The sequence below is a fragment of the Stegostoma tigrinum genome, chromosome 37 (genome assembly GCF_030684315.1).
Source record: "Stegostoma tigrinum isolate sSteTig4 chromosome 37, sSteTig4.hap1, whole genome shotgun sequence".
Taxonomy (NCBI): domain Eukaryota; kingdom Metazoa; phylum Chordata; class Chondrichthyes; order Orectolobiformes; family Stegostomatidae; genus Stegostoma; species Stegostoma tigrinum.
Window position 1 is genome coordinate 5,593,000 of NC_081390.1, and position 27,477 is coordinate 5,620,476.

At 39.5% G+C, this 27,477-nt stretch overlaps 1 protein-coding gene and 1 long non-coding RNA gene across 14 annotated transcripts in view; one reads left to right on the forward strand and one right to left on the reverse strand.

Annotated features, from left to right (window-relative positions):
* LOC125467438 (PDZ and LIM domain protein 7) overlaps nt 1–10,596 on the forward strand; it is a 207,567-nt gene extending 196,971 nt beyond the window's left edge. For all 8 annotated transcript variants that reach the window (XM_059640251.1, XM_059640250.1, XM_059640252.1 and 5 more), the window contains 2 exons: nt 1,904–2,019; nt 2,765–10,596. In XM_059640251.1, the coding sequence (XP_059496234.1) occupies nt 1,904–2,019; nt 2,765–2,854 (206 nt within the window). In that variant the 3' untranslated portion in view covers nt 2,855–10,596. The remainder of the gene's footprint in view (nt 1–1,903; nt 2,020–2,764) is intronic.
* LOC125467504 (uncharacterized) overlaps nt 1–27,412 on the reverse strand; it is a 66,165-nt gene extending 38,753 nt beyond the window's left edge. For 4 of the 6 annotated variants that reach the window (XR_009442999.1, XR_009442997.1, XR_009442998.1 and 1 more), the window contains exons 1-3: nt 27,102–27,412; nt 13,418–13,511; nt 2,509–2,579 (exon numbers count right to left, since the gene is read on the reverse strand). This is a non-coding gene — a long non-coding RNA (uncharacterized LOC125467504). Of the gene's footprint in view, nt 1–2,508; nt 2,580–9,311; nt 9,818–13,417; nt 13,512–27,101 lie in introns of those variants that run through there. The other 2 variants (XR_007250651.2, XR_009443000.1) reach the window with 2 other exon arrangements.
* Nucleotides 27,413–27,477: the final 65 nt, after the last annotated feature.

Here is a 27,477-nt window from a genome sequence, read left to right on the forward strand (position 1 = left end):
GCCACTTCAGAGGGCAGTTGAAAATTAACCACATCACTATTGTTCTAGTGTCACATGTCAGCCACACCACGTGAAGAAAGCGGATTTTCCTATCCGTAAAGGATATTAATGAACCAAATGGGCTTTTACAACAATTAGCATTGATTACCATTAGACTAGCTGTTCCAATTCCAGAATTATTAATTGAATTCACATTTCACCATCTGCCTTGGTGGGGTCCAAACATAGTATTGACACAGCAGTAACTTAGGTCTTTCAATTGCTAGTCCAGTAACAATACTACCTCATTACCCGGCCCAATTTTTCTAGATATTCTGCTGAAATTAATATTAGGCCTTTTTTATTTAAAAACAGTTTTTCAGTAGGTCTCCCACCTGACAGTCAGGCAGTTAGTCAATCAGATCTATTGGGCAGAAAAATTTGGGTACAAGCTCACAGACATGGTACGGACAGCGCAGAAAAAACACAAAGTCAGGGAAGAATGAGGGAGGATGGGAATTATTCTGGCAGATTATATTTAAATGTGTGATTGTGGAGATAGGAAACACTCCCAGTCCAAGAAAAGGAAAAAAATCTCTTGCCCCTCTTGGCCCACAAATTGTGCTATGAATACATTTACTTTATGGACTCAGCAATGAGCTGTTAAAATGGAGGCATGGAACCTCCTTTAAAGATTTTGGTGACTCATAGAATCCCTACAGTGAGGAAACAGGCCCTTCAGCCCAACAAGGTCCATACTGACCCTCAGAGCATCCTAACCCAGACCCATTTGCCTAATCTACACACCCCGAACACTATGGGCAATTTAAGCATGGCCAATCCACCCAGCCTGCACATCTTTGGACTGGGGGCGGGGGGGGGAAAGAGGAGGCGGAGGAGCCGGAATACCCACAGGAAACCCGTGCAGACACAGGGAGAATGTGCAAACTCCACACAGTTGCCCGAGGGTGGAATCAAACCCAGGTCACTGGTGCTGTGAGACAGCAGTGTTAACCACTGAGCCACCATGCTGCACCTGCTGTGACTCACCTGCTTCTTGAAAATGGACTGATCACTCGTCCTGACTGCCTCCATTAAAATCAGAGTGACCAGGTTAGGTTTAAGATTAAAAAAAAACTTCCCATCTCACCCAAAGCAATACTTTATTTGAAGGTTAAAATTCCCTCAGTTAGTGATCACTGTACAAATATATTTTGTCAGCCTGGCAAAAGTGTCAACATCTTTCTAGCTCCTTGTGCTCCTCCTTTCAAGCATGAATTTATATTGCCAAAAATATCAGCGTCCACATTATTACATATATGCCAGATTTTAATTAAACGTATCTAAATGTTACTTATATTCACATAACAACATTTACAGCCATATTCAACCAATTTTTAATCTAATCTTTGACATTTCACAGATGGAATTAACTATACGATGGGACAGTTGACTGCTAAAGTTTGGTAAACCAAATAACCTATTTATTGTAAAGTAATATTGAATTTAAACAAGATGTTTAACCAGATGTGTGGGTACATAAAACATTTGGTTTGGACAAATTATTTGGCACTTGGGGTTCACCACCTGATACGTCACAGTCCAGGCTGTCCTTTGAGTCATGTGGGCAAGGAGATGACTGGCATTTCCCACAATAAAGAAGTTTTTGCAAATACAGGAAGAGTCACCACAAAAGCCTACTCATCCTAATTACAAGAAACCCGAGGCAAATGTACGAGACCAGACCATTGTACTTGTTCAGCTGGAAACTGGCACGATAAGTACATCTCTCTATAGTCAGATTACCTGACTGAGGCACACTTATTTTTGACTTATTTAATTTTATAGTTAGCCTCATGTTTGATTTTCTGTCTTTACTATTTCTTCTCACTGATAAAGTGAATGATTCTCTTCTTTTTTCCAGATTACATTGCCCTCTTCAGCACTAAGTGCCATGGCTGTGATTTCCCTGTGGAGGCTGGCGATAAATTCATTGAAGCGTTGGGTTATACCTGGCATGATACCTGCTTCATCTGTGCTGTACGTATGAAGGAATAGGTTCCTCGAAGAGATTGCTCGTCTTCTTGAGATGGCCTTGGAATGTTTAGGAGAATCTAGTCGTAATATTGCTGATATTCCCATTATGCGACAAAGTGAAACATATAATCAATTTGTCCCATAAATATAGATTGGTAAATTTAAATTTAAAAGGAGGAGATTTGGTTATTTTAAGCTTTGGTTACTTTGTATTTCAAGCATGTGCATAAACAGAATAAATTTCCTACATTTGTTGCGTAATCATCTCAGGAAAGTAATGAGATGTTGGTTTGTGACAGTCAGTGGACTGCTTTACATTAATTGCCAAGGTGGAAACATACAGGTTTACACAGGCAAAATACCACAATGCACCTGGGTCATGTATGAGATTTGTTGACAGCAAAATTATTCTCCATGATTGAAGAGTGATTGCACGCAAGGCCTACCTTAATAGCTTTCTACATTCCCTGACCTTCATTAAAGAATACATACCACTGGCATAGGCCTGGAATCAAGATCCAAATCTTTCATCTCGGAGAGACATGTGCCAACCATGGGAAGAACTGAAAGAAAGAAAGCTCTGTTGGTACTGGCATGGTGTTTACCATGATTCTGCCTTTTTTAAAAATCCACCTCTGTACTGTGAAAAAGATAGTCAGAAAAATCAATTTGTAAGGTGAGGTGCATTGGTTACAGTTTGACACCAGTGTCCGATCTTTAAAGTTGTTATAATTTCATTTTTCTACAGGTGTGCCATGTAAATCTAGAAGGTCAGCCATTTTATTCCAAAAAGGACAAGCCACTCTGCAAGAAGCATGCTCATGCAATTAATGTTTGAGATGCTCAGGGACCATCAAAAGAAAGCCTGGAGGAAATCCTAGTTAAAAGGAGAACATGGACAGCAGCTATCCAACAAAAAGATCCAACAGCTGCCTTTTAAGTCTTTTCATTCTTGTTTATTTTGTTTTAATTAAGTTTCAAATAATTTAAATAATATTGTGAGTGTTTTGTACAACCTCAGTTGCTGGGTGGGCTGCAGGATATTGTGGGAACACACTTTTTCCACAGCCAATTACAGTAGCTTCACACAATGCTTTATCAGGCACACTCAATACTAACAAAACACATTGCACATAACTGGAAAGTTTACAGAGTTAAGCTCGATGAATACTATTCTGCTGATCCTGATTTGATAGCTAATATTTTTCTTAACCAGCAGGTTTCCTATTGAACAGATAAAATCTCCACCTGCATTAAGCAGCTATCCTTTAAGTTTATGTCTGTAATTACTGTTTTAAATGGCTTAGTCTTGTCTTTTGTGTTAGTGACTTTAAGTTGGGGTGTAATCACACTGATACTTTGTTTTTGCCACATACTATTTGTGTTTGTACGTGGATGTGTTAAACCAGGCAACTACTAACAATGTCATAGTTTAACTTTCTTGTTTAAAATTTTTAAGTTGTCCCTTATCGAGCAAAAATCTGAGTGGGGATACATTTGACATTGACAGTTATGCCACAGCCATCCCCATTTATATTGTTTTTGGAGGTGAAGGGGAAAAAAACAACCTGCTTGCATTGTGGGACTGTCTGGGCACTATTCTCTCAACTGTACATGATTCCATATTTATGCTTTAGAATATGTCTTGAACCTTAAAATAAGCTTGGTTACAAAATAGCAATGTGACAAATCAATTGCATGCTTCTTAAAGCTTATAAATGTTGAAATTCTGGTCACTCGGGCTGATTCAGTTGATGTGATTTGTCCAAACTTGACAGAGCTGCGTAAAAGAACAAGAAATTTTACGTGCAAATTATGTTCACAAAAAACAAGTTTTATGACCTTTTAAGCGACTTTAGAAAAACAGTGGCAGACATCAGCCCGACCTACAGAACTGGCTATGTCCTCCTCTTGGTGATCTAATCATCAGTGGGAGCTTCTGCTAATTGCAAGGTTTACAAGTCAAGGAGGCCATAAATATAAAGCTAATTAGTTCTTTTAGGTGCAAGGACATTGGTGAGAAAAAAAAGCTAACGTGTTGCACCAAAACTAGCAAATGGTGTTCAGTTTTAAAGTGCTGCCTAATTGTGATGCTTTAATGGCAGATATGCAAGTGAGCAGGAATTCAAAGGAAACATTTTTTCAAAATGCATGGCATATTTAGATGCGATTTGTGGCCAGATCACTAATTGCATCCAAAGTTGTATTGTTTTAAGATTTGAGAATTTATCTTATCAGAAATCAAACTTATTCAAACATAGCCATTTTGATCAGGGAAGAGTGAAAAGAATTGCACCTTAATTGTTTCTGTTTCTGGTTCCTGTAAAATATTTCACATTTTATCCTGTTTGATTTGTCATTTTTTTTTAAATTTGGCACTACCTTGAGTTTCACTGAGTGGATTGGCTATAGTTAAATCAAAATGAAAATCCCAATTACAGATAATTTGTTCACATTCTGAGTGTCAAGTAACCTTTTTTTGAGCCACTAAGGTAATTGAGATATTTTTATTATTTGTTATTTCTAAATTTTCTGACAGTGACATCTCGCAGTGAGTTATTCCCTTTTTATATGCTAAACTATTCATTATAATACTACTCTTATCTAAATTTAAAACTGGCCAATCTCCTCTGGTATTGCTTATAGCCAAAATTAATATTATATCTTTGATTCTAATCTTCACAAGGGATTATTCAGTAGGTGGTGCTGGGGTGAGGTGGAACGGGACATCATGATGCTTTGGTGTACATTTTTTCCAAAGACGCTCGCACCAAAGTCAGCCTAAATGGCAGGCTTGGTTGCCACCCTGGCAAATACACCACAGTAGCAGATCACTATTGCTAGTGGACAGCCTATATGGCAGAGGTGTTCCAATCCCTGACCAATTAGGAAGTGACTTCTGAATTGCTGTGTTGTGATGGGAACTAGGGGAGCAGAGGAAGGTTTCCAATCCAGGGGAACAAAATAAGCATGGATCAGCAGTACACGTAGTGCTGTATTGAGCTGGGAGATAACCTGCCATATATCTGTATGAGAAGCAGGCGTTGTTATTAGGACCTTGGTGCACATTAAACTCTGAAATAATAATTTAGCTCCAAAGTCACACAAGGATGCATAGGATTAAAACAAAAATCTTCTAATTTGGACTGATCAATCTTTATGCCACTGCTGTATCAAGTAAAGTTTCAATTACTTTTCTGTTGTCATTGAATTGTTGTTTCTTTAAATTTTCTTCTCTCTCTCACTAAATCTGCTATAATTGCTGATTTGTGAACTTCTATTTCATCACTATTCATTCTTATCTTCTTTCAAATGGGAGGTAATAGGTTAATTCTGAAGAAACTGAAAGAGTTAGATTTCTTTGACTGCATCAGAATTAAATATTTCCTTCTTATCATCCAGGGATTACTGTTTCACTACAGGTGTGATAGATCTTAAGTACTAAAGTAAAGCAATAATCAGCCCTACTTTACACTCAACTAAACGTACATTTCAATCAAGTAATAGAAAATAGAAATTTCAATGAAACCTAATACAGGACAAAGTGTAGACTGCTGATTCACTGTCACCTGTTTTACAGATTTCAATTCCCATGTGTTTCTATTGGTTAGAAACCCCTCTCCCTTCACCTGCATCAGATGTACTCACTACATTCTCACATCTTCCGCATCACTCAACACCAAAATCAGCTGTATGGAATTGTGTCCTTAACCTTGTAACATCCATTATATCTAAGCATCGATTCTACCTAAGACCGGTATTGTCACCTTACAGCTGTCTTGCCTTTTTATTTCTCTTTCCTTTCTCCCCATCTCTCCCTGAAAGTGTACTATAAACAACAGAGTGATTTATTATATATTTCCTTCCCGTAAACAACTTCCCCACCATGAAGCTCCTCCATGAAGACTTGCTCCAGTTTCTGTTCTTGCTTCACTTTTTTGGTCTATCATGTCTCCTAATGATCTTTCTATGTTTCTGCTTGTGACCACTACTTCTCTTCACATTTCGACTTTGTCCTGTTTTCTCCTTGTGCTAGCTTGCTTTGTCTTCTTTTCTTATCCCAAAACTTAAATCTATTCTTAGTAATAAATGGGAAACAGCCTTTTTATTCTACTTGAACTAAAACTTGAAATCCTTTTAAAAAGGAGTTGAACAGTTAGGTGAATGATCCAAAACAGAATACCAATGTATGCAAAAGTAGTAAATCAAAGAATACAAGCAAATTATCAAGGAATAGTGCTGTAGGTCTGGAAAACTGGGACTGTAGGATAATCCTCAGTATTAGAGGCTGAGACAGGTGCTGGAGCAAGCAGGTAGCTGGACTTTGGTGCCAAATTCCTGAGGTGGAAGTGACAAGAACCAGGATTTTAGACAGAACAGATGGCACATGCCTAAATTGACAAGCAGCAGTTGAAGAGAAGCAAGAATGGAAAGAAATGTGGACTAGTTGGCAGAAAGAGCAGGATGGTGAGGATACAGAGATTAGAAGTTTGGGGAGCTACCAGCCAGAATGCAACTTTGGTGATTTTGGATCAGAAAATATATCAGAGCTGTTGGATATGAAGAAACCTTAGCTTAAGGAGTAATAACATTGAGACGCTGCAAGTTAAATGTTCACTAGATATTTAAGGCATTTGTCTGTGTGGATACAGCTCAGCACAGGAGGATATCACTTAGAAGACAATCCGACATCATTATAGTGTAAGTGACAGTTCTCCTGGAAAACTGCTAACATGGCTGACCAGCCCATGACAGAGCTGCTGAGAAAAGGGGCAATTTGAAAAAAATCTTTTTACTGTGTACTTTAAATTTAGAGGCTGGGTAATTGTCTAATTTCTTTTACTATCACTTTTAATCATGTACAAATGCTATTTAAGAAACATTCTTAAAAGGCAAGAACTCTGTAACCTCATGTGAGCAGAGGGGAGGCAACAGCTTCGTGGTATTATTGCTGGACTGAAAATTCAAAGACCCAGATAATGTCCTGGGGACCTGGGTTTGAATCCTGCCATGGCAGATAGTGGAATTTGAATTCAACAAAATATCTGGAATTAAGAATATAAATGATGACCACAAATCCATTGTCAAATGTCAGGAAACAGCCATCTGGTTCAATAATATCCTTTAGGGAAGGAAACTGCCATTCTTGTTTGGTCTGGCCTACATGTAACTCTAGACCCACATCAATGCGGTAGACTGTGAACTGCCCTCTAGGCAATTTGGGATGGGCAATAAAGCTGCCGAGCCAGTGATGCCCTCATCCTATTAATGAATTTTTTTTAAAATTACAACCAGTGAAAACTTATTTATAAATTGTACTAGCACTGTGTTTAGGGCTTTTCTGCCAGAGGTCAAGTCAACAATCCATTTTTCACAGTGGCTGATTCACACATTGCAAGGCCCTTCTTAAGATTTAATATCTGCCCAAGATTTTGTGATGTTATTTCTGATTGTTTCCTGTTGGCATTAAAGTTTATCATATTTGTAGCTTGCTGTATGATTCTTCAGTAGTACTATTTCTAAAACTACTTTTATCATAAGGTGATTAAACTTGCAATGATTTAATTCATTTCTGCAAATGGCAAAATGGCATTTTTAAATTCAATCTCATTAATCCTGACTCTAAGATACCTGCAGACCTTGCTCATGAAGAGTGTGCTTGTGTACCCACTGCAGAATTTCTCGGCCAATCACAGGTCTCAGTAGCAGAGGCCTCCTTTGCTAGAAGCTGCCAGCTTGCTGATTTCTAAAGATCCACAGTTGATGCCTATTCTTCAAGTGATCCAACAGAAAGAAGTTGTATATTTCTTTTGCTTTTCATTGGGTGATTTCACTGGAAGAAACGAATTGGAAGATCAAAGGCAAGGGCAAAGACCTGGCTTTCAGCAGCTGTGTCCTGCCCCCAGTTGGCTCCAGATTGAGACAAATGGAAGCCCTTCCCCAACCAACAGGCTGGTTACCTATTTCTTAGGTGGAACCAGACACTTTTCCCTCCTCCAGAAATGTAGGCAAGCAGATCAGTGGTAACTTGAGGCCCTTAAGTACCAACTAATTTACCACTTGAAGGTCTTAATCTCTGGTGAGTCAATGATAGGGTACATGAAGGGAGCTGCAGAGGTACAGCCCCAACCCTGAACTGGTTCAAACCCCATCTGCTCCAGGGGGTGTGCAATAACATCTCTGAACAGGCTGATAGAAAAATAGGCTAATTAAAAAACAGAATAGGGCTCTGCAAGTCTGGGCAGTGAGCTGTAGAGGGTGTCATCTTTACTGATTGCCTGCCCATCTTCTGTGATTACGTTCAGGCCTGGGTGTCGTTGGATAGGGAATGCATAGTGTCTACCAATGCTCTTGATACCTTCAGAGAGAGGTAGGTACTGTGGGGGTGGAATGCTTTATTTCCCCATCTATCTCCATTTTGATTTACGCCCCTCCCTTTCTTTGCCTATCCTCCCTCACTTTTTTTGTTATCAGCATTGTCCTTAATGGGTTTTGCTTGTTAATACATAACTGACCACATGGGTGTTCATCTGGTGGTGGAAAATATGTATAACAAAGTCTACTCACAGGAAAAAAAATATTCTTTTGGTGCAGTGGTAGTGTTCGTACCTCTGCGCCAGGAGGCCTGGGTTCAAGTCCCACCTTCTCCAGAGGTAATAATGTCCCAGAACAGGTTCATTAGAAATTATTAAGAAGTCCCCAACGGACTGTGTCTTCCAGCAGTTAATTGCTGAGGTGTCTAGAATGGGATGTCACCCAATTATTTGGCCTTCTAGCCATGTCCAGGGAGAAGAAAATGCTATCTTCATATAGCCATCAGCATTCATGTACTACACAAAAACAGTCTGATTAGTTCCAATTAACCAATTCAAAATTGATATTAAATCTATTTAAATAATATTTCCCTCAAAGCTTTGCCCTCCCCTTATCACTTTTATCCACATTCAGTATTGTAAACCCCAAGCTTTTAACTCTTCCATTCTGACCATTTGTGCAACCCTCCACTCTTGGCCACTTCAGAGGGGACAGCTCATTAATAATCTCGGGCCCTCACTCTGAAATTCATTCAAAACCTCCACCTTCCAATATCAATCTCCTCTTTTAAGAGCATCCTTAAAGCCTATCTCTTCTAACAAATATTTGATCACCTTCTGTCTCCTTCATTCAATTGGTATTCATTTTTTGATTCCACCTTTCTGGAAGACTTTGAGATTGTTTACTTTGCTAACGAGGAGATATAAATGCATTTTTTTTGTTGTATGAATGTGTCCCTCATTTAGGAAGAAGCAATCACCTTGATGCCCACAGAATGTCTCAAAACTCTTAACAACAATGTTTTTATTTGTAGTGCAGTCACTGCTCTTTGATTTGTGACACAAGATCTTTCTTAAAATGCAATGAGGTGGAAGTTAAAAATATCATGGTGGTCTTTATCACCTGTTGATGTGATGATATGTTCCAAAAGAGAATAAGAGTGACATTCCTGAAATTGAAGTTGCTCTCGCACCAGAACAACAATACAAGGCAGACTGAAAACTAGGACATTTTTAACTCAAAGATATTTTGTATTCCAATATTGTGGTGATTGTGGCATGAACCAGCACATTGGATAATCTTTCATTTTATTAAGAGCAAGGCAAATCTTTCAGAGGTTGCCTCAAGTTTGAAAAGGATGGGAGAACTGATGTCTTCTATTCAGTTTCCTCTTTCTTGTCTACAAATGGCAGTCAGTTTCAGTTTCAGTCACTCCACGAATGGATGGCAAATGGAATCAGTGTGTTGCTTTAATGTTGAACGAAACCTGTGTGGCAAGATTGGAATTAATTTCACTTCCTTGATGTTAGAACTGCTGTTGTATAGGCTTTGTGAGTTCTGCTAGATAAGGGCATGATTGCCAAGTTTTGTACTTAAAAATTGCTGCTGTAAACTACACACCTTGATGACAGCACAAAACTAAAACAACTATCTGAACAAATTCGCATTATTGAATACATAGTGGGCACCTGTATTATCTCACACAATGTGATCAAAGCTACATTCTATTAATTTTTCCCATCCTTTCCCATTCAAATTTTATTCTAAGCACTGAAGATTGAATCATGTGACTGAAGAGAAAGTTTGTAGTAATCTCAGCAAATTGCATGAGCTTAAAAAATATTATTTCACTTTGTTGTAACAATCCTGTATGCACTAAACATATGAAGTGTGGGCCATAAGCTTGTTTCTAATCTTAGTTTCACAAGTATCAGAGGTTCATCACTCAGTCAAACTCTCATATTTTGCATGTGTATCTTTTTTGTCTTGAGCCTTACCCTGACAAAGCAGCGAGGAGAAAATTAAACAGAGGGAAACCAAGCAGATTCTGTTCCCAGTGTCTGGTCCTTCATACCCAATTTTTCTGTGTCCTGCCCAGGCTTAATACTCAGTATGTAAAGCCATAAATCTACTCTGTCAGACATCACATGACACCAGGTTTTGGAGTGTAGCCCCTTCATCAGGTAAAGGAGCTAACCTCTAAAAGCTTGTGTTTTCAAATAAACCTGTTGGACTAGAACCTGGTTAATAAAATGAGAGGCTGGATGAACACAGCAGGCCAAGCAGCATCTCAGGAGCACAAAAGCTGACGTTTCGGGCCTAGACCCTTCATCAGAGAGCGGGATGGGGAGAGGGAACTGGAATAAATAGGGAATTCCAGTTCCCTCTCCCCATCCCCCTCTCTGATGAAGGGTCTAGGCCCGAAACGTCAGCTTTTGTGCTCCTGAGATGCTGCTTGGCCTGCTGTGTTCATCCAGCCTCACATTTTATTATCTTGGAATTCTCCAGCATCTGCAGTTCCCATTATCTCTGGACTAGAACCTGGTGTTGTGTGATTTCTGACCTTGTCCACCACAGTCCAACACCGGCATCTCTGCATCATAAATCTACTCCACACTGACTCAAACTGTATCTTACAAATTGAGGAATGCTATTCATTTATAGATCAGAACCTTGAAACTTGCATGTGGCATTAAAGGCAAAGTATTAATTAGGTGTGTGTTTTTTAATATATTTAGAAATCTGACAAACTTGTTACAGGCTGATAGTTAACTAAAAGTTTTAAAGCCACTTAAGTACATTTAAAATATATTAACTGGACAGTAGGCAAATCAATAGCCCGTTTTCAAACAGCAAGGTCCCACAGATGGCACAGATAATAAAAGTAACCATGTTTTAATGAGGTTCACCAAAAATTAAATTTCAGCTGCAACAAATGCACTACAGTTCTTTATATAGTGCTGTGGGATATTTTACATTCACCTTGACAGTAGCAGAGCCTTAGTTTTTCACAACTTATTTGAAAATTGCCACCTCTAATAAAGCAGCTCTCCTTCAATACTGGCCTCTTAGCTTAGACTTTGTCCTTGATGAATTCCGGAGTAGGGTCAATACTCATGACCATCAGTCTCGGTTAGAGTGTTAACCCTGAATCCTGACTGATTGAGATGAAATAGATTTTCCCGAGACATCAACATTTGATTGTTGATGAAGAACATGAATTATTACCTGCAATGTGAAAACTGTTGATAACCAGTATGGAAATGGCTTGACTTGCATGGAGCTCTTCAGGCAAGTCTATGTTAAATTTTAGTTTTTTAGTAGTATGCGTTTGCAGTGAGAAAAAAAATGTATAATGGGAACATTGATGCCAATTGACATTTACAGACAAGTCTTATTTTTGAACAGTTTACTTTCTACATTTCCTTAAATCTTTTACCTGATTGAAATTACATCCCTAATAAAGGTATAACCATCTGTGCACAAAACTACTTGGACACAATGTCTGCTTTTGACGAGTTTGGTCTTGGAAATTGCACAGCACCTAAATTATGAGACCTGCAGTTACAGGATAACTACACTTGTAGCTGCTTTGCAGATATTGACACTAATTGATATATTTCTGAATAATGCTCCCTGTAGCGATGTTTGGAACATAGGTGCAATTTTCCAAACCTCACCCTAATAAAGCAATAGAGTTTGCCAAAAGGAAATGAAAAATTGCATGTTGGTACAGGTCATCCAAATTGCAAGTAACTTTTAAAGGGATGCTGCCACTCAATCATGGTAATTCTTACAAAGGCGTAGTTCTTTTAAAATTTATAGGTGCCAAAAAAATGTAGGTTGCAAAATAAATTGCACAGGTAAACAAAATTTGATGGCAAAAGATGAAACTTCTTTAGTGTGCTGAGATGATTTGCCAATTATAGCACTTTACTAAATGCCCACTGCTCTAGGGTGGTATGGTAACTGAGTGGTTAGCACTGCTGCGTCAGCTGCGCGGAACTGCGTTCAATTCCAGCCTCAGCAACTGTGTGGAGTTTGCACATTCTCCTTGTGTCTGCGTGGGTTTCCTCTGGGTGCTCCAGTTTCTTCCCACAGTCAAAAAATGTGCAGATTAGGTGAATTGGCCATGCTAAATTGCCCGTAGTATCCATGGATGTATAGGTTAGGTGGATTAGCCATTGGAAAATGCACGGTTACAGGGATTAGGTTTGGGGGAGGGGTGTGAATCCGAGTGGGATGCTCTTTGGAGGATCAATGTGGAATTGTTGGGCCAAACGGCCTGTTTCCACACTGTAGGGATTCTATGGAACCCCGCCCCTAAGATGAGAGCAGAGGAGCATCACTGAAAGGAAATGTCAGAAAGGTCAAAACAGTATGCCACACAGACAGGTCATAAGATAGTACCACCTTGAGGAAACCGCCGAGGTAAGCTTACCTAATAGGCTGTTACATAACCGCCTAATTATCTGTGGGAGAAAGCGATGCCTGATGCTTTGTTCTGCAATCAGTGTGAGCTTCAAAGCAAATCTATCCTAATAAGTAGCAAATTACAACTGAGCCTCAATACACACTCAACTTCACACTTAATATTGTTGTAAAATACCCTACCTGCATGATGCATGGCAACTTGCTGACACAGGAAATGGGCTGCAGAATACAATCAATTCCTCCTTTACTTTGGGGGACACAGTGCAGTGATACAAGAGAGTAGACATCTGTCACTGGGAAAGGTTCTTATCAGACTTTGATTGATAAATGTACAGGCATCATATTTCTTAAATCATCTGCTAGTCAAGATGAAGGTTAGAACAATAAAGTCCTGGTAGGAAATAAATGATCACAATTGGCAAAAGTTCATTCAGCAGATGACACAGATCCCCAGCTGGTTCTATCCTGACTTGCAGACAATTCCAGATCTATTACCAAAGGTAACTCGAAGTTAGGACCGTTAGGTCCTTCAGAAATAGTAGTTGCTAATATGTGTGGATAATCTAGCTCTGCTGCCTGTTGATCACCCTGGCAAAATCTTCTCACATTTGATAACAACTTGTTAATCTCTACCACAATTTTTGTTAGATACCTTGTATTGACTTTAGTTTTCCATATTTCTCTCCCTTTTCAGCTGTTCCTGCTTTGTTCAAGTCTTGCCCAATGTTCACTTACAGTTGTTTTTCCTGTGAATTAGCAGACAAGTCAATTTTTTTAGGTTTCAGATGTGCTTTACACACTGAGGAGAAAGTAAAATTATTTATCTTTTTAATGTAATTAAAATACCAAAAGTAAGCATTGCAAACAAGCAGAAAGTCTTTTTTTGAAACCCTTAGCCCTTCCACTTCTCATGGGACTTCCCACAGATTCATTTGAGAGTCTAGCCTACAGTGACATAAATTCAACCATACCTAGGGCAAGGAGACTGGAACAGGGATCAAAACCTATGCTAGTGGCACCAATCAATCCAGCCAATTAACATAACTGGCTTCGCCAAGAGGTCCAACTCATTGTGGCAAGATCGAGATTATCAAGACTACCTGAATTATAATACAATGTACCATGAAATTGCTATTTGTTACCAAGGACTGACTTATGAAAAGGCAGGAAGGGATTAAAGAAATATCCCAAAAATCAAGCACCACTTCTAGCCTACAGAGCCACAGTCACTGTGTTCTTTCTTTGAATCATTTGGAAAATTTATCAAAAGATCAATAAGGAAATTTTCTAAAGTTTCGAGTATTTTCTGGGGTTGGGAATTCATTAACCAGAGGGCACAAATTTCAAATCATCAGTAAAAGCATGCTGTTCAGTAGGAGTTTTGTTTAAGACTCAGATGGATGAAATTTAACCACTAAAGGCTGGTGTTGACGTCTGATGACATGATGTTAACATTTTTAAATGTCAAACTCAATTGTACCCACACACGTCCAGGTTTAATAGAGACAAGGTGAAAGAGGGTTGCCAACTTAAACGTTTCAATGAATTTGCTAGTCTCTAATTTAACCTGCTTTGTAGTTTAACCTGTACAGCTAGGTTTCAGACCTCAGGAAATCCAGCAGCTAAAAGGAAGACAGTTTCAGGGAGAAGACTTTTGCACTAACTGCTTGTGGGTCAGATGAGCAGGACCTCTTTCTTCCAACCTCCTAACCTGTCTCCCCCACCTCTTATGAAGATTTTACCTGAAATGTGAGAACAGGCCTTAGTCCTTGAATTGGAGTTTGTGCCCTGATTCCCCAATATTTCAATAGTGCCTGAAGGTTCCTAACCTGTATGTCATACTCTTCTGACTTAGAAGTATGCTTGTCAATCATCTGATCTTCTAGGTGGAGTGCCAATCAGGGAAAACTTCTGTTCACTTAAATGGAGAAAAATGTCTGAGACCCCATTCTCACCCACAACTCCCGCCTACACAAGTTGGACCTGGCAATATTCAAGACAGATTGTTCCACAAACAGCATATTTCATTGTTTCGTTCCTTCTAACCCAGCACTGTAAATCATTGGATTTGCAAAGATTAAATATTCCACAAATCAACATAAAAAGAAACTAGCATGCTGCGCAGATCTTTTCAAAAACAAAAAAGGGAGATATTTTAGTGTCTCCTGAATGTTTGAAATAAAGTCTGATCTATCTTTTATCAGTAGAGTACAAGGACTCTTAAATACATCTGAAGCAATTTTTTCTGCTTTTTCCATAATGCCAGAAGTATCACAGAAGTACACAGAAACTTGAACAATTTCCATGGATTTTTCGTATACTTATTTCTAATTATGACACTTCTAGACACTCTGGAGAAAAGCTTAGTGAAAGATTAAAAAGTACCCACTTCACTTGAAGATCTGTCAAGATGAAGTGCCAAGCTTATTATAAGGGGTATATGCCACAAGACAAGACGTGATAAAGTTGAAGAGAATGTTCTGATTTAAGAAGTCCTTTTTTCTTATTCACTTAATTAATTTGTTTTGCTTTATGAAAATTCCTGTGAAGTGTAATCATTCTTTGTTTTAATTATGATAGAGTTTCAAAAACTTAATCTAAAGATCCAGTCCACACGAAATTCATTTTGATTGTAGAATGCAAAGTGGTTAATTTTAAATGGTGCTTGTGCCTACAAATTACTTTTGGCCAAATTAGTGGATGTGTTTTATACATAACCAGTTGCACAAGACCAATACTGCAAAAACAAAATGCTAGGATCAAGGTGTGCACTTTCCCATCATTGGGCATAAAGGTAGCATTTTTTACGCAAGTCTATAAGAAGTAATGTTGCGACTTTGTTCAGATGAAGAAGACCGATATTGTATTCACCTCGTAGCAACTATAAAGCCTTATAAAGACAGCAGGTTTAATCACAAGGGAAATCCATTCAGAATTATATCACTTTACCTACAATTCTTAGCCAAAATTGTGACAACTCAGAAGTGAAGAGAAGAGAAGAGAAGAGCATACTGATTGCAGGGCTGTAGAACAACAGTCAAAAGTGAACCACGAGAGGATTGATTCTCATCAATCATGTCTTTGATTTTTGAAGTAAAATTCATTTTTAACTGCTGCATAAATGTTGCTGTGATATATAAACATAAATAATCATGTCAGAATGTTTGCTGGATTGAACCAATTATTTACCTTTTCTTTCTTTACATATAATGCAATATTGAGATTAGATCATGATATACATCAACAATGTCAAGATTAGTGAAATCATCTATTATTGTTTGCCTATTTAAATACAGAGCTTGTGATTATCATAAATGCAGATTAATACATTTAAGACTTATTTACTTTTGTGCCATTGGACAAGTGGTTCTATGAGTCTATTCTTGAAATTTTCAATAGGGATATTGTGAAATTTGGTACATTCTGAATCAACGCTTCTAAAATAATAACACCAAACACCCTTCCTTTGTTACTTGGATAAAATTATGAAATAAATCTTTAATTTGTTTGAAGTCTCTGATCTATTTCATCCCCCAGCCCCATACAGAAAATTGTTTCATACATTGTTCTCTTTAATAAAAACATCTGAATTGTTTCAATCCTTACTTGTACCAGAAACCAAATGAAGGAGAGTGGGATATGACCTGCCTGAACATTAGTTAAGTTTATTAATTTTTTTTGTTTGCTGAGCATGTGTGCCAACAGCTGACTATAGGAATTTTTTTAGTGTAGATAGTTACAGGGAAGGCGAGTGGTCAAATGATATAGTACCTTCATATGGTTGCAGTAATAGATATTTCTTGCTACTGAAATGTGACATTAATTAAGATGATACCACCTTCCACAGTGGTTTCAAATTTGAGGAATGCTGAATGGTTAGCGTATCAATCGGTTCCTAGAATTATAAATTATGGTATGTGTTTTTGAATATATTTCTGGTTTTTAAAAATGACTTTGAAAACATTATTATTACTTTGCTGTTTGCATGTACTGTCGCAAAACCATCTTTGAATTTGGCGGTTGGTCTGATACTATAAAAACAATTTGTATACAATTCTGTTTAGCCTCTATACCTAAGAGTTCCAGGCATTCTGTAGAGCATGCAGGCTACATTAAATGACTGGAGGCCAAAGGATTTGTTCTTGGTTTCAATTTTGCATGACTTTAAAATGCATGAAATGTATGTTCTGATACTGTTCAATAAAAAAAAGATTTGCTTGGAGTTGGTATTCAGTGTGTTATGTTGTCAGGGTAACTGGATAAATTACAATGAGTTATCTTGCTTAGCCTTTCAAAAAAAAAAAATCAATGCACACAAGTGCATACATGCCAACCTACAAAATTCAGAAAAGCTGACTAACTGCTTCAGAAATCCCTTAAAATGCTGACAACTCCAAAATTCAATGAAGAACTATAAAGAACCCAGAATAAAGGCCTACAAACAGAGCTACTGTTTCAAGGTGATTAAGTTAAATTCCTTATTATTGTATTGCTCTGCAATTAAATTTTGGAATAACATTATGCAAGTAAAATTTCGGTGAAAACTGAAACCCAACAGCCTCCACGATGACACAAAGGAGCAGTTATCATAGGAATGCAGTCAAGCATGAGCCTAACTTCAGGTGTATCTGTACCCAATATTTTATCAATTATGTTCTAAAGAGAAGTGAATTATACAAAATGGCATCTTTCATAACTGTTTAAGGAGATTGTGACAGAGGAAGTGAACTCTTGGATAAAATTATTACCCAAGTCTTGCTCTCAACCCCAAGAAACATTAAATAATGTTTGTTGCATTTTGTAGTATTTTCACCGGCACTATGATTCACTGGCTATGAGACACATTCATGAGAGCTCAGTGGTAACAAGGAGTGTCACTGAAGTTCTGTCACGTTACCTCCTGTCTGGAGTCTGTGCAGTGTTATCTCATTCCCTCGGAGCCTATGCAGTTTTTATTTATTCACAGGCTTCACTGGGAAGGCCAGCTATTTAATGCCCATCTTTAAATTACTTTGATAAGATGGTGGTTGCTGCCTACATAACTACTGCAGATGATGAGGTGGAGGTATTCCCATTCAGCTCTTCCAGGATCTTGATCCAGTGATGAAGAAGCAGTAATGTAATTTGAAGACTTGAGATTTGCACCTGCAGTCCATGTCCATCTAAGTGGTAGAGGTAGCAAATTTGGAAGATGCTGATAAAGGAACTTTGAGGCAATGTTGCAGCAGTTCCTCTTGTGATGACATATATTGTGGTGGAGAGCATGAACATTTAAGGCAATGGCTAGGTATGCCATCAAGTGGGCCATTTTGTTCTAATTATTAGAAAATGTTTTGAATTATTGTTGAAAGTGTACCCAAACCAGGCAAATAAGGAGTTTTCCAGCATATTCCTGAATTATGCCTTACATGTGTGGAAAAAATTGAGGTGTCGCGACATTAGTTATTTACTGTCTAATGTCCATTTGTTCCTGTAGCTTGGTCCAGTAATGTTTTTAATTAGTATTCATCCCAGAATCTTGACAGAGAGAAATGTCATTGGAAAGGCTATTGAATATCAATGAGAAACAGACTATCACTGACTGTAAATGGTGTTTGCCTGGTTTTGCCACTTAGCAGCCCAAGATTGGATATTGTCTCGGTCTCGCTATTTATGGGCACAGACTGCTAGGTGAATTGCAAATGGAATTGAACATCATGCAATTATTAATGAGTAACCATTCAAAGCAACATCCTGATGAAGCAGTGGATGTAATTTAGTACATTATCCTGATGAATCCTGTAGCAATTTCCTTGGGTGTGATAACTGGCATTCAAAATCCACAATTATTTTCCTGTATCACTCCAGTTAAGGGGAGGTTTCCCTCCAATTCTCATTCAATTTTATCAGGCTCTTTGATTTCCATATTTTGTCAAATATTATCTTGTTGACCCTGTACCAATTTGCTTGTGGCTCAGGTAATAATCCGGAGATTATTACCTCTTGGATCCTCTTAGCTGCTCATATTCCTCAGCAGAACCTCTTTCTCCATATAACACTGGTATCTATGGGGACCACAAGTGAATCTTTCCCCTGCCACTGCAAGTTCCTCTGCAGCCCAGATGAGATATCCCAAACCAGAGCGTCAGGCAGGCAACACAGTCTTCAGGATAGTCAATCTTGGCCACAGAGTACAGTTCTATTGCCCTGACTATACTATACTCAATAATAACTACATTTTTCTTTTTTTATTCCACCATCTTGAATTACAAATGTATAGGACAATGGGCTGAGGAATGGCAGATAGATTTAATTTGGATAAATGCGAAGTATTGCATTTTGGTAAGACATGCAAGGGCAGAGTTTATAGTTAATGATAGGGCTGAGTAGTATTGTTGAATAGAGAGACCTGGGGGTTCAGGTACATTGTTCTTTGAAAGTTGAGCCACAGGTAGTTGAGACAGGGTAGTTTAGAATGCATTTAGCATGCTTGCCTTCATTGCTCAGGTCAATGAGTATAAGACTTGAGACATTATGTTGGACCTGTACAGGACATTAGTGGGGCCACTTCTGGAGTACTGTGTACAATTCTAGTTGCTCTGCTATTAAGAGGACATTATTAAATTGGAGAAAGTTCAGAAATCATTTACAAAGATGTTGCCAGAAATGGAGGGTTTGAGTTACAAGAGTCAGCTGGGACTTTTTTACTGGATCATAGGAGGTTGAGGGGTAACCTTATAGAGGTTTATAAAGTCATGAAGGGCATAAATAAGGTGAATAGCAAAGTCCTTTCCCTCTGGTGGGGAGTTCAAAACTAGAGGGCAAATGTTTAACGTGAGAGGAGAAAGATTTAAGGGGCCTGAGGAGCAACTTTTTCACACGGAGGCTGGTTCATTTGCACAATCAACTGCCAGAGGAAGTGGTAGATGCAAGTACAGTTACAACATTTAAAAGACATTTGGACAGGTACATTAATAGGAAAGATTTAGAGGAATATTGGCCAAATGGGTCTCGTTCATTTTGGGAAACTTGGTTGGCATGGATGAGTTGGATCAAAGGGCTGTTTTTCCATGCTGCATGAACGGCTGCTGCACCATGGTGCTACAATCAGTTTGCTCATCCTTTCTACAGCCCCATGTCTCTTTCACACAGGAATCCATTCATCCTATATCTAAACATGGGCTAAGGAGTTCAATTCCAAATGCGCTTAAGAATGATGCCTTTGATATCAAGGCAGCATTTCACAGAGTGGTACAACCTGTCAAGCTGAAGTTAATAGGAATAGGAGGAAAATTCTCCACTGGTTCAAGTCAAACCTAGAAGAAAAATAAGATAGTGGTTACAGGAGGCCAATCACCTCAATCCTCGGGCACAACTGCAGGAGGTCCTCAAGAGACTGCTTTGGTCTATTCATTGGCAGCTACTTCATCAAGGAAACTCTAAAGCGCTGATGACTGCAGCATTCAGTTCCATTTGTGACTCTTCAGATAATGTGATAAAACTTGACAACATGCACGTTTGGGTTGAGAAGTAGGAAATAACATTTGTACCATTATAAATGCCAGATGATGAGAATGTCCTAAAAGATAATATTTAACAATGTCCCTTTGACATTGTCAAGCATTATTACTGCCAAATCTTTCACTATCATCCTGACTCACAAGTGACTAGAAAGCTAACTCGGACATCCACATAGATATTGTGAAGACAAGATCAGAGGCTACATATTCTGTAGTGACTCCTGACTCATCAAAGCCTTTCCACATTCATAAAGTGCAACTCAGGAATGTGATGGAATACTCTCTTCTTGCTTGGATTAATGCGCCTCCAACAACCCTCAATGACCTAATACCATCCAAGAGAAAACAGCCAAACTGATTGGCAGCCAATCCATCGTCTCAAACATTCACTCCCTTCATCAGGAAAGTTGAGGGTGATGCCCAATTTGTGCAAGACTATAGAGAGAGTATCTTTCTCTCTCTCAATACAAATTAACTGTCCACTGATTGGAGTGTACAAATGACAATTGAGAGATCTATAAGATTATGACATCTGAGGACTATGTCTTTTGGTTTGTAGAAGTGTTACAGTTCAGGACTGTATCTTTAAATTTAAATGGGTCACGTAACATGTCTGACAATAAGACTAGATGATTTAATTGTTACAGCTCAGAGGACAGATTGTATCTCTATTCCTGGAGTGGGAGGTCAAAGATATTTACACTTGTGTCCAACAAAACCTGTTTCTAGACCTGCAAGGGATAGATCCTGCATAACCCCAGTCCCAGAAAGGTACTATTGATAGCACGTTGCAAACAGTTATGTAGTAAACAACCCTTTCATTTCAAAGACAATTAGCATGAGAGATGATTGATCATCATTCTGCTTAGATATGAGGATCAGTATTTCCCATTTGCACAGGTCAAGGCTGAGGAAGCCATTTGGGAACAGTTTACAGGTTTCCCTAAATGACAGAAATGTTATAATCAGACAGGCCTCAGATTCACCTTGTGCAGTCTGCAGCTGAGAGAAAGATTGAATTAGCCAGGCCTGCACCTTAAGCAGAGAAAAATGCCAATTTTATTGTCAACATGACAAACATAGATAGAAACTCACACTCAGTTTGAACACCAGGTTAATGTGGAGTTAAGAGGACAGAAGAATTTGAACAGCTTGTAGCTAGAGGGTGAAATCTACAATATCACACTCTCAAAAGTCTGACATTTCTGGAATTAGAAGTTAGCCAGTTGTGAATAGAGAAAAGAAACTTAGAGCAACTGTTAACAAAGTGTGAAGCTGGATGAACACAGCAGGCCACGCAGCATCTCAGGAGCACAAAAGCTGACGTTTCGGGCCTAGACCCTTCATCAGAGGGGGTCTAGGCCCGAAACGTCAGCTTTTGTGTTCCTGAGATGCTGCCTGGCCTGCTGTATTCATCCAGCTTCACACTTTGTTATCTTGGATTCTCCAGCATCTGCAGTTCCCATTATCTCTACAGCAACTGTTGTCTATTTGATATAGGGCTTGTAATTTTGGGGTAAAAAGTATAAGCTGCCAAAGCAAGAAAGTGGCATTTAGCCAACTGCATTTTTAATCATTTTACCCAGTAAAAGTTGTTTGAAATATAAAATTAGACATCATCCTTTCAGTTAATAACAGAAAGCTTGATTTGTTTTGTTATTAACTTCAAAGGTTGTAACATATTTTAAATACTACCATTTCTTTGTTATGGGAAGAAAAATTCAATCTTGAAGCAGAAAAATGTTTTTTTTTCATATTCATTCAGGATATGCATGTCATTGGCCAGGCCAGCATTTATTATCCATCTGTAGTTGCCCTCGAGAAGGTGGCAGTAAGCTGTCTTCTTGAACTGCTGCAGTTCATCTATTGTCGACTGAACCACAATGTCATTATGGAGAGAGTTCCATATTGTTAACACAGTGACACTGAAGGAATAGCAATATGTTTCCAAATCAGCATGGTAAGTGACCTGGAGGGTAAGTTGCAAATGATGGCATTCCCACCTATCTACTCCCTTCTACATGACAGTGGTCCTGGGGTCAGAAGTTGCTGTCTACGGAGTCATGGTGCATCTGGCAGGAGTATACACTGTTGGTGTTCCAGCAAGTTGATGCTTGTGGACGCAGCAACAATCAGGAGGGCTGCTTTTATCCTGGATGGTATCAGTTTTCTTCAGTGTGGTTGGATCTGCACTCATCCATGGAAGTGATGGAATAATCCATATACTCCTGGTTAGTGCCTTATCCATGATACAGAAGTTCTGGGGAGTCAGGAAGCAAGTTCCTAGACTCTGACCTTTGTAGCCACTGTAGATAGACAGCTAGTTCAGTTCAGTGGTTAATGATCACCTTCAGGATGTCAATACTGAAGGATTCAGCAATAGTAATTGCATTGATTGTCAAGAAGCAATGGTTAGATTCTCTCGTTAGAGAGGGTCAATTACCTGGCACTTTGTGGCATGAATTATCATTTATCAACCTAAATCTGAATATTGTCCAGGTCTTGCTGCATTTGGACATGGACTGCTTCCGTATCTGAAGAGGTGCAAAAGGTCCTGAACATTGCGCAAAGAACATCCCAACTTCTAACTTTATGCTGGAAATCACATCATTGACAAAGAAGCTAAATATGCAGAGTTTTACTTTCCTGATCTGGTCCTTGATATTTTGTAATTTATGAGCTTGATTTATCGATAGCCCTCTTGCCTTTAAGTCCCATTCTAGGATTTGAAAATTTGATCTTAACTGACAATTCAGTGCAATACTAAAAGGAGTTTAATTGTTTTAGACTATTATGCAGAAAGCCACACAGAATGGGCAGGGCTAATTAATCCCATAAACATTGGTACAAAGGACAACTGAACAAAAGGAAGTGGAGATTCCATAAATATCAACTCTTCAATGGTGGGGGAGCTCAGCACATCGGTGCAAAAGACAAGACAGAAACAGTTGCATCCATCTTCAAACAGAAGTGCAACTCCCCAAGATGCCTAGTATCACACATGCAATTCTTCAAAAAAAAAACTTGATTAATTCCATGCAATATCATGGAATGGCTGAGAACACTGCATATGCCAAATGCAGTTTGTCCTGACAGCTTTCTCGCAATACTACTGAAGACTTGTGAATAGGGTTATTCACATCAATAGACATACCACGAGCAGGGGAAACAATGACAACACTACTTGAACAAGAACACGACCCCAGTAAAACCATCTCCAAGGACAACATGCTCAAACTATTGGACCACCCACTTCACATATATGCAAGTCAACGAAACACCCAAGGGATCACTGATCTCCAGACTCATAGCAGAAGCAGTGATGCAAAGACCGGAAAGGACTGCCCTTCCACAAATCCAAAATGTGGATATGCTATGTAGACAACATCTCTGTCACCATTAAGAAAGGACCAAATTAAGAGAGAGACACAAACTTATAAACAACACCCTCACTGGAATAAGATTCACCAGAGAAGAGGAGAAGAACAAACAGCTCCCATTCCTGGGCGTCATGGTCGAGCATGAGACAAATGGGGAACTGCAAATGAAAGTACACCATAAAGCCACAAAGACCAGGTACTGAACTGCAGTAGTAACCATCCCAGCACACACAAACAAAGCTGCTTGCGAACACTATTTAAAAGGACAACAACACACTACAGCAACACAGAACTATCAAGAGGAAGAAGAATACCTCCTCCAAGTGTTCAAGGGTAACAGATATCCAATGAACTGGGTCAGATGATGCCTTCAAGAACAGCAGCAGAAAGATTCTCCATACCCCAACACACTCATCACACTACCCTACATCAGGAACACGTCAGAACTCACCACAAGACTCCTATGACCGCTGGGCATCAGATTGGCACACAAACCCACATCAACCCTACAACAACGGATCACCCGAACTGAAGACCCACTCCCCGCCATGGGCAAGACGAACGTCATCTACAAAATCCCTGCAGAGACTGCAAGACACACTACATCCGTCAAACAGGAAGGAAACTAACAACAAGAGTACATGAACACCAAGTGGCTACAAAAAGACACGACCAATACTCACTCATCTCAATCCACATGGACAAGGAGAACCATGACTTTGACTGGGACAACACCAAGATCCTGGGACAGGCTAGGCAGAGACAAGCACAAGAATTCCTGGAAGCATTGCACTCCACAAACGAACGCTATTAATAAACACATTGAGCTCAACACCACATACATTCCACTATGAAGGAAACCCAGAAGTGAGGCAATCCATCTCAACAGACCCAGAGTTTAAAAACAAGGCTGGAAAACACACCGATGCTTCATCGGAAGCTGCACTGAGGATGTTACCAAGCATGGTAACAAAACGTCTGGAAATAAATAAATAAAAAACAACAAACCAGCTCGGCGAGTCAACCAACCTCATTATTAATAAAAATACAAGTCAGGATCGTAATGGGATGCTCTCCGCTTATCTAGATTGCAGTTCCAATAGAGTTTCCATATGCAGAATGCTCAACACCTACTTGGAACAAAACAACTCACTGGAAGTGTACCGCATCCACCACCTTCAACATTTACTCCCAACAATGCACAATGGTAGCAGCCATGTACCATCTACAATATGCACTCCAGTAACTTTCCAAAGCTAACCCAATAACACTTTCCAAACCTATAAACACCTACCACCTAAAAGGACAAAACAGATGAACTCCACCCTCTGCACCAAGCTCCCTTCCAAGTCATTCACCATCCTGATTTGGAACTATACTGCTGCTTCTTGTCACTGATCTTCTTCCTAATAGTACTGTTGGTGTGCCTGCACCCCAAAGACTGTAGTGACTTAACAAGGACCATACCACCCCTTCTCCAGGGCAGTTATGGATGGGCAACAAATGCTGGCCTAGCCACCAATGCCCACATCTCCTGAATGAAATGTTTTAATTTGCCAGACCAGATGTTACTCAGCCAACTGTCCTGAAATTTTAAGACTTGAATAGACTCATGAGATTTCATGCCTGTGTTTTATTTGTCACTTCTAATCCTGGAGAATAACATAGAAAATCTGTTGTATAAAGAAATAGTCCTTCAGGATCTGGATCTCATGGGTTTATTAATGCTCCAACATGTTGTGTCACCATATAAATTCATCAGAAGCTTTGTCCAACCTGCCTTCTCCCAGCACCTTTTGGATAGCTTTCATGATTCACTTCATAATCATACAATATGGTGAAATCCATTCAGCTCATCATTTCTGCCAGCTCACCAAAAGGAATCAGTCCATTTCCCTATTCCTGGTAAACAAAAATGTATTTTTGACACATTTATCCAATTCCCTTTGGAAAGTTCTATTAAATCTGCTTGTGTTTTTTTTTCAGACAGTGAATGCTATTTAATACCAAGTGGTTGTAAATAAAGCTTTTTTTGCTTCTTCCATGGTTGTATTTTTAATCAGTACTTGATAAGGTCTTGTTCCATTAAGAAATTTTCACTGGAGGGGCAGAGTGAGTGCAATCAATTTAAAAAAAAATCAATGGTTTTCTTAAGTGAATGCATAGAATGTATTGACTTCCCAAATTATACGTTGTAACCTTCAATGGGACCACAAAACAAGATTTTTAAAATAAAAAAATTCTTTAAAAAGCAAAACTTCTTAAATCTTTAAGACACAGCCTTGTCAGCAGTAAGGTGTTCAAGGCTTTTAGATGAAATGCCACCTTTTCACCAACTTCTCCCATGTTCAACTCTGACATCCTCAATCCCAGTTCAAAAACTAAAGCTTGATTACCCTCATCCCAACTCAACAAAAGGGGCTTTCACCCAGCCCTGTCAACTCAAACCCCCAAAATCTTTAGTCCAGAATCGTACAAAATCTAAGATGGGGCACACACTAGGAAAAAGCAAGACAGCACCAAGATTAAAATTTGTGGAAGATTGATACAGTAGTTTATGGCAGATAAAGATCACTTAGAAGAGGAACCATTTGGCACATTAGTAGAACAGTTGGTTATGTACAGTGAGCTGCATCATACACTTAGATTAGGAATAATTAATAGTCCATTAAGAGGCAACATCAACTTGTGCTCTGGAGTTTGTGGCAGCCTAGTGATGCAACCAACAATTAAATGTGCAAAGCCCATTCTGTGGCCACTGAAGGATGGGGATTCTAGTTACTTGAGCCTGGGAAATCTCCTTCATGAGAAAGAATCTCAGAAAAGGTCTCTTGCCTGAACCCTTCACCTCAAACTACCCATGATCTCTCACCCTCCCCACCAATATACCCCAGCCCACGTTCTGAGCTGTCTACTCCAACACCAACCCCTGCATTCTCCAACCAGATTAATTTTCTCCACCCCACAACCCCAGCAGGTTCTCTTTCCCCCCCGCCAACCCCAAACAATTTTTACTCCACAGATTTCTCTTCCACTGCCTCATGATGGGTTCACTTTGTCAATCCCCACACCACACCTGAACAGATTCTATTCCATGCTCACCTAACAAGTTTTCTTTTGCCAATTCACAACCTCAAGATCTGTTCACCACAACTGCACAAGTTCTCTTTACTCTCCACACCCCCAAAACAGGTACTTTTTTTTATTTCCATTCTACTCCCACACTGACCCAACACTTCCATCCCTCCCCACCCTGGCCGTACCTTTTCCCAACCTCCTCCCCCAATCTACTCTCCCTTCCCACTACCATCACAAAGACCCTACACGTTGCCTTCCGAAACGGCCCAAGGCCCCACCCACATACCAGCGCTACCTCCCCAACACGACTTATTGGCCTTACTTTATCCCGTCTCCCAAATTCCCCGCCCCCAACTTCCTCCCCACTCCCAGACCATACCTTTCCACCCCAATGATCCTTCAATACTCTATCTTCCTTCCCGACCGTCCATTTCTCCCTCGCAGACACACACCCAACATCTCTTCTCACCATCATCCCAGCCGCCTCGTTCATCACGTGACCGCCGGCGAGAAAACGGTCGGCGGGCTGTGACGATGGGTGCGAACCGACCTCTCCGACTACTTTCCCTCCAAACCGTCCCAACGCGCTAACTCCATCTCAGCTCCTCTTGCCCGCCAATTAACAGTCTTTCGACGCCTATTTCCGGCATATTTGGTTGTGGGTTTGGGGCGGGGCGAGGTAGAGGGGAGAAGGTGGATGGTGTACGTGCGTGCGCTCGATGACACTCGTGAGGAACGTGCGCGAGGTGGGGTGG